General features: G+C 31.4%; 1 protein-coding gene across 1 annotated transcript in view; it reads right to left on the bottom strand.

Annotated features, from left to right (window-relative positions):
* LOC123265079 overlaps positions 1–8,123 on the bottom strand; it is a 14,939-nt gene that overhangs the window by 1,778 nt on the left and 5,038 nt on the right. Inside the window, exon 4 of the mRNA XM_044728716.1 lies at positions 5,596–5,884. Within this exon, the coding sequence (XP_044584651.1) occupies positions 5,596–5,884 (289 nt within the window). The remainder of the gene's footprint in view (positions 1–5,595; positions 5,885–8,123) is intronic.

Raw genomic sequence — 8,123 nt, forward strand, 5'->3', positions numbered from 1 at the left:
AGACCGCTCGGAGCGGTGAAGATTACGTTGATAGATTACCACTATTATTTATAATTTATCAGAGGGTCAGTCAAGGAATAAAGGGTCATCTTTGCAGCAAAAATATTGTAAGTAAGTAAAATAAATTAACTAGCTCAGGTGAGAACTTTTGTCAAAAGAATAAAATCATCATAAAAAGATTAACACATTCAGTAGTCAGGGAGCGGAACATCCCAGAGCAGCGTATCCCATTTTATGAAATTTAAGTGATTATTTGCCTATCCACGAGGACTTAGTGACTTAAATAATTAAATTTTTAAATAAAGAAAAATTTAGTGTTTCAACATAAATTGTATTTTTTAACTCAAAGAGCTCAAAACCGTCATAAGTGCAATTTTAAGCGTCTAGGTATTATGAGACATTTTCCAACGATTGGCAGGAGGAATGTTTGGATTGCGGCAAGCGCTGTTTGTGTTAGACTTCAAAATGGCTCGCAGCCACTGAAAGTATTACCGTCGATGGATTTGACGAATATTCTTGGCTTAAGCTAATAACGTGGTGTCGTTATCTCTCAGCAGTGTGATACTATTTTCAGTTCATTAGTTAATGTAAAATTTTGCCATCTAAATGCGCAAGCACTAGTTCTACGTATTGATGAGTTTTGTGATCATTTTCGAATTATGGACTATGACATTATTGCTGCTTCTGAATCAAGTGTTATTGATGCTCAAGTCAACCTTCCTGAGTTCCACTTATATTTTTTACAAAATATTGTTATTATGGGTGTCTTGAATATAAATATGTTAACTAATACTAACTGGTCTACGCATTTGAATGACTTTTGTAACTTATATAATCTACACAGAAAAAAAAATTAACTTGAATCAAGTGAAAAATCCTTGAACCAAGAAAATAATTTTGAAAAATTTCATTGTCTTGAATCAAGAAAAAAAATTCTTGAATCAAGAAAAAATTTACTTAAAACAAGAAAAATTTCTTAGTTTAAAAATTTTTCTTCTCAAATCAAGAAGATGAATTTCTTCAAAATTATTTACTTGATTCAAGTAAATTTTTTTTTCTGTGTATGCATTATTCCATTTAGTGCTACACATCATACTGCTAGATAAATAACTGTAATTACTAAAATATTCGAATTACGAAATGTTCAAATTCATATTTTTCTCTTTTTTAACTTCCCGCTACGAAAATCGAAGCTTTTCAAAAATCGGGAAGTTATTGTTTTCACCCCGTTTTGCAAAAATCGAGTTTTCATCAGATCTCGACGTTTGAAGGTCACAGGAAGCTTCCCTGACTATCCCCGCGAGGTTGTCACGGCGTCTGTGTGTGTGTGTGTGTGTGTGTGTGTGTGTGTGTGTGTGTGTGTGTGTGTGTGTGTGTGTGAAAGTATGTGAACCGCTTATAACTTTTGAACGGCTTGACCGATTTTATCGCGGTTGGTGCCATTCGTAAGGGCTTGACCAAACTTAGATTTTGAAAACTATTTAAACCGATTCAGATCAATAGATTTTGAGAAATCTTAAAAAAACTGAAAAAAAATTTTTTTTCAAATGTGGTTTTTTTGGAATAACTTTTAAACGGCTTAAAGGTTCAATTCCAAAAACTAATTAGCTCTTAACCTCAAAAAACCTCGTCGATCGCTACCAATCCGGTCAAAATCGGTTGATTCGTTCGAGAGATATCGTGAACGAAAGAAAACCAAAAAAAGTGTTTTTTTCAGAATAACTCCAAAATTTCTAGCGCGATCAATTCAAAATTTGTGAGGCTTAAAAAACTGCGTTGAATGCTTTTAACCGCGTAGAAATCGGTTTATTCATTCAAAAGTTATTGTGGTTTAAAAATTCAAAAAATAGTGTCTTATCAAATCTCTATCAGACATTTGAGCTCGAAGAGCTTTAAAGGATAGGAAAGCAATCTCTTTGAGCTCGGAGAGCTCAAAATAACCCATAAATTGTATTTTTGACCTCGAAGAGCTCAAAAACGTCATTGGTGCAATTTTAAGCGCCTAAGTATGAAATTAGCGGGAAGTTGCAGGGATAGCCTTCAGGGTCAACCGTTTTCCTAATTTTTTTTTTTTTATGAACTTAAGTCATTAGATAGTCATTCGGATATACTTTGCTTAGAGACAACGTTACTTTTCTTACTTTTCTTATTTCTTATTTTTACTGTCTTATTATTTTATATCCATTACTGTTTAACTAATTTTATCATTACTATGCATTCATTTCTTTGTAAGGCCCTTAAGGAGTTAAGGCTTCAGGGTCTAAAAATTTGGTAAATAAATGAATAAATAGGTATGGAATTAGCAGGAAGTTGCAGGGATGACCTTCAGGGTCAACCGTTTTTCTAATTTTTTTTTCCTCCGTTTAAGACCTAGTTTAAAGTCTTAACTAGAGCATATATTTTTTTTTTTCACTTCTGATGATTCTGCTACGAGTTCTGCTGATCACGCGGACGCATCTTTTTTCCATGGGCTCACCGAAAATGGCGTCACATTAGCAGAGTTTTTAATATTTTCAACTTTCCGCTAATAAAATTGAAAATTTTCAAAAGTTGGGAAGTTATTGGTTTTACCTCTTTTTTTGAAAATCGAGTTTCTAACGAATGTTGACGTTTTGAGGTCCTAGGAAGCTTCCTTGAATGTTTTCGCGATGATATTCAAATGTCTGTATGCATGTGTGTGTGTGTGTGTGGCTGTATGTAAACCTCTCATAACTTTTGAACGGCTTGACCGATTTTATCGTGGTTGATGCCATTCGAAGGAGCTTGACCAACCTTAGATTTTGAATACAATTTGGAGCAAATCAAACAGGTAGATTTTGAGAAATTTCAAAAAATCTACAAAAAATTTTTTTCAAATCTGTTTTTTCTTAATAACTTTTAAACGGCTTCATCGCTCAGCTTTAAGAACTTATCAGCTTTTAACTTAAAAAAAACCACGTCGATTGTCGTCAAGCCGGCCAAAATCAGTTGATTTGTTCGTGAGTTATCGTTAACGAAAAAAAAGCGAAAAAAGTGTTTTTTCGGAATTACTTTGTAATTCTTAGTTCGATTAATTTAAACTTAAAACTTCATTGAGAGTTCATTATACGGCTTTAAAAATTGCGTCGCTTGCCGTTAACCGCATGAAAATCGGTTCAGTCATTCAATAGTTATTGTGGTTTGAAAATTCGAAAAATAGTGTTTTATTAAACTTCTATCAGACTTTTAAGCCCGGATAGCTCAAAATGATATGTAAATTATATTTTTGAGCTTGAAGAGCTCACAAACGTAATGTGCAATTTTGAGCGCTTAAGTATGGAATCAGCGGGAAGTTGTAGGGATAACCTTTAGGGTCAACCGTTTGCCTAATTTTTTTTTTAGATTTTAGTTATTCCTTATTAAACATGTATCTTTAAGACAGTAAAAAGTTTAAATGAAATATTTCATTTTTTCTATTGAAAAAAAAACTGTTGAAAATAGGCCATTTTTTACCCGGTGGAAACCCATGTAAGCCTTTAAGTTATCTTTAATAGCTTTTTTACAATTAATTTTTCAATTAAAAGTACCGAAAATTTTTATTATAAAATAAATTGTTGTTCAATTCAAAATTTCTAAAAATTGTGTTGAGGAATGATTTTTAGGTATGACTACTTTCGATAATTATATTTTAATAAGTTTTCTATCATCAAGTGGTAAAAAGGGGTCCATTTGACGTGTTTTGACTCACATGCAGGAAGCCATTTTTTTCAACTATTCGAATATTAGAGAGCTGGAGACACACAACCGTTGTTCACGTGGTCACTCCTGTTGTGAGATTTGTTATTAGTAGAGAATATATTCTATAAAGTGATTTGAGAGAAAAAAGAAGCCGGATTAACAATGATACACCTGTACGACTAGCATTGGATTAGTCCAAAATGATCGCAATACTTTGACAAGTATTTTGTAGAAAATTGAGAAAGAGCACTATTCGGGTTCACTCTAAATTAAAAATACAATTTAATCCTCTTTCCATCCCTACCAAACATATCAGAGCATATCTAAGCATAAATCTTTTATAGTCATGGATGGTTGTGCTTACAAGGAAACTCCTTCCGGTGTCCCCATCCGATTTTAATGAAACTGAGATATGTTATTCTCCGTCAAAATCTAAGAGACACGTATTTTTTTTTATCTGCGGAAAAATATTTCTAGGGGGTAAAACTACCTTACAAAGTTTAGCCTCTAAAGGGGTGTTTTTCAAGTTTCGCATACTTGCAGTTTAAATAATCGAATGGGACCAACTGCATGATTTTAAGGGTGAAAAATCATGAAAAACGCTTTTGGTTTTATAATAAAACGATGAATAGAACAAAAGTTATAAGGGTTGAAAATCACAAAACTTTTATAAAAAAAAAAACTATTTGATATCGAACAGTTTTGATGAATTTAGATATAAACTTGCATTTACGAAATAACATTATAAAATTGCAATCACTTACAAATATCCAATTGTCATCTCCTCTATATTTAAATTTATTTAAATACTCCAGGTACAAAAGTGGCTACACAGAAATAAAACCAGATGAATTCGAAAGTTCTGTTGATTTTGCATTTCACGGATCATGCAATTCTCATTGTGAGGTTCCTGGTTGTCAAAATATTGCAATTATCCGCTGTTCATGGTGCAAAAAGTTGTTGTGTTTTCAACATTTTTTTCATGAACATCACGATTGTAAAAGATGTAATGAACAGATCTACATGTGACAAAGTAATGAATTTAAATGTTAAATTTCATAAACATCAGAAATATAAAATATTTTTTTCAATATTTTTGTAATAAATCATTTGTGAATTATTGTTCAATAAAAATTGATTATAATAAAGCATATATTATAAACATTTTTTCTTTTTTTTTCCAAAGCAGATTCACATTACATGACATTTATATTATTATTCACAAAATTAAGTTTAAGATGAGAAGTAAAAAAGTAAGTAAAATATTGAAATATAATATTATTATTATTTTCTAAATGCTAGAAATGTACGAAAAAATTATTATTAATGAATTAATATCAAAATTAGTATGAAAAACGATCTTTTCTTGGTGATCAATATAGATATGCTTAAGGGGTGTTCGCGAAAACGTATTCTCTACTTTTTTTTTCCTTTTTCGATTGCCGTTGATTTCGTTGAAATCCATCAAATAGTTTTTTTTTTTTCATAAAAGTTTTGTGATTTTCAACCCTTATTACTTTTGTTCTGTTCATTGTTTTATTATAAAACCAAAAGCGTTTTTCATGATTTTTTACCCTAAAAATTATGCAGTTGGTTCCATTCGATTATTTAAACTGCAAGTATGCGAAACTTGAAAAACACCCCTTTGGAGACTAAACTTTGAAGGGTAGTTTCACCCCCTAGAAATGTTTTTCCGCAGATAAAAAAAATACCTGTCTCTTAGATTTCGGCGGAGAATAACATATCTCAATTTCATCGAAATCGGATGGGTACACCGGAAGGAGTTTCCTCGTTAGTTACTCATGGTTAAACATGTAATTGACTATGACTTAGAAAGCCCATGCACAATAGGTGCTTAGTCATGCATGATCAATTAATGGCTCATGCTTGATCGAGTACAGTCGTCCACGATAATTTTTCTCCTGATATAAAGTTGTAGAATATTTTGTATTACCTGATAGTCTAGAATTGAAAATCCTAGTCCTTTTTCTCCTTTAATTAGTTCTACAATTTGAGGTTGAGTGTTCCATGTTGCTATTCCAGTAAGAAGTTCTAAAGAACGAGATTTTACTTTACACATATGAGGGTTCATGGAAGAAGTTATACTGATTAATGATTCATCTGATTTAGCCTTTACGAGACGCTCAGATACAAATGAAACATTCTGAGATGTGTCAGCCAAAGTACCCTGCAACAAAATAGTTTAGATATATATCAGTTGATAATAAGAAGTTTTTGATAGCTTTCTCACATGTAGAGGTTTATGAATATATCTGAGTTCAAGACAATCTCAATTTAAAAATTTCCGACTGTTATAGAATTAAATACCTTGTCACGGGAAGTTTCATTTCCTGCATGTGTACCTATATTTGCGTAAAGAAAACAACAGATCTATACTTGATGACTTATAATTATGTAATGTTGCATTAATTTATTAATTATATTGAATCTTGTTATAATTCTAGTAAATAACATAAAAATCGAACTATTGTAGTTGTCCTCACGGCATAAGTTTTAAAAAATTTAGCAACTTTCTTACTCAGTTCGACAAAGTGAGTCAGAATATATCGTTTGTTTAAAAATTTATATATATGTGTAACCTTCCAAATTTTGGGGGACAAGATTTTAATATTTTTAATTCCAGGTTGGCTCCATCAGGGTGTCAATAGACCCCAGGTTGGCCTGTTGCTAAGCTCTCTCCTAACTTTCAAGGATTTTGTAAGGTTTAAGAAAATCAAGAATATCAATTCCGATTTATGAAATATATTTTAAGAAAAACTTTGACAAATAGATAGAGTCAGTCCATCTCCAGACATAATTCCGAAGATGTTCATCGGCTGACTTGCTCAGGCTGACTGCTCTGTATTTGCATCCAGAGTACAAAGAATTATAAAAATTAATAAAATTAACAACGTTGCATCTCAGGTTACACTAGAGAAGTCGTCGGAGCCTAGCTCTAACGATGTTTAGGCTAGAGCCCGGCGACTCTCTTATCACAAGCGATTTCTGTTACTTCGCTGATGATGAATTTTATTCATCACCAACGAAGCAGTTAAAATTTTTGAATTATAAATTTAATTAAATATTATAAATTTAACGGGAACGTTACATATGTATATATTAGAGTGGTCCAAAAAAAACATTTTTATTTTTTTTTTCAAGTGCTACTGTCTTCAAAACTTCTCTAAGGTATAAAAAAAATTCTCTCCAAAGTGCAGCTTGATATCTCAATTATTCATGAAGCTCCATGAATTTTTATTTTCCCATTTAAATAACAGGTAAAAAAATTTTATTTACGTTTTCATTCGGTAAAACGACAAAAAAATTTTTTTTTGTACTTTTCGTCAATTATTCTTGTAGAAAATTTAATTCTCTACAAAAAATTAGTAGGGTAGTTTTTTCATAATCCTAACAAGTAAAAAGTTATTAAGCTTTAAATACTCGCAATAGGAGAAAATTTAATCAGATATGATTTTAGAATCCACGTTGTATCACATTTTCTGTTTCAAAGAATTTGATTATGTAATTTATATTTTTATCTTAAAAACATGGTATACAGTCTGATATCGGTAATTCAGTATGGACCAGTGACAACAAATGACAATTGAATATATCGGTTTGTTTATTTGAACCACATGTAAAATGCACTGAAGGAGATTACCAGACTTTGCAAATACTCTAACCACTGCTTAAAAAAATTAAACTATATAATTTACTTTTAGCACAATCTTGCGGCCTACATGAAGATATATATAGTGAATTAAATTTTTTGTTGATAATTAATTTTTTACCCTAGCCTGGCTGCATTTTAATAATTATGTCTTATAAGTAATATAAACTAACATAAGAAATAACCAAAAAATTAAATAAGTCTCATAGATTGTATTGGTTGTATGTTTATTAGCAATTTGTTTATAGTCAAGCTTATTAACTTAAATATGTGATGGCTCCTGAGATAAGGCAGTTTTACGCACAAACTCTACCTGTTTATTTATCATTTTTTTTTCAATGATTAAATTTAAAAATAAAAGAATCAATTCACGAAGGACTTCTATTTACGTTCTTTTGCAAAGTTACATGATTTTTCATTCGGTCAAAAAGCGTCCCAGCATCGTGTTCAATATTTAAATATTCACCTTTTTTCTCGCATATTCTATAAACTCACATTAAGATGACCCTCTCCACATTCCTTTCTCAATCCTTTCCTACCAATATCCTGTTACGTGAATGTGGAACGCTTCACGTAATAATTACCGTAACTCCTATTCTTTCCCGCTTCACAGCATTATTTATGTTTGTAAATACATGTTCTTAAATAAAAAAATTAGGAAAACGGTTGACCCTGAAGGCCATCCCTGCAACTTCCCGCCAATTCTATACCTAAACGCTCGAAATTGCACTTATGACGTTTTTGAGCTCTTCGAGCT

Source organism: Cotesia glomerata, linkage group LG1, assembly GCF_020080835.1.
Source record: "Cotesia glomerata isolate CgM1 linkage group LG1, MPM_Cglom_v2.3, whole genome shotgun sequence".
Taxonomy (NCBI): Eukaryota; Metazoa; Arthropoda; class Insecta; order Hymenoptera; family Braconidae; genus Cotesia; species Cotesia glomerata.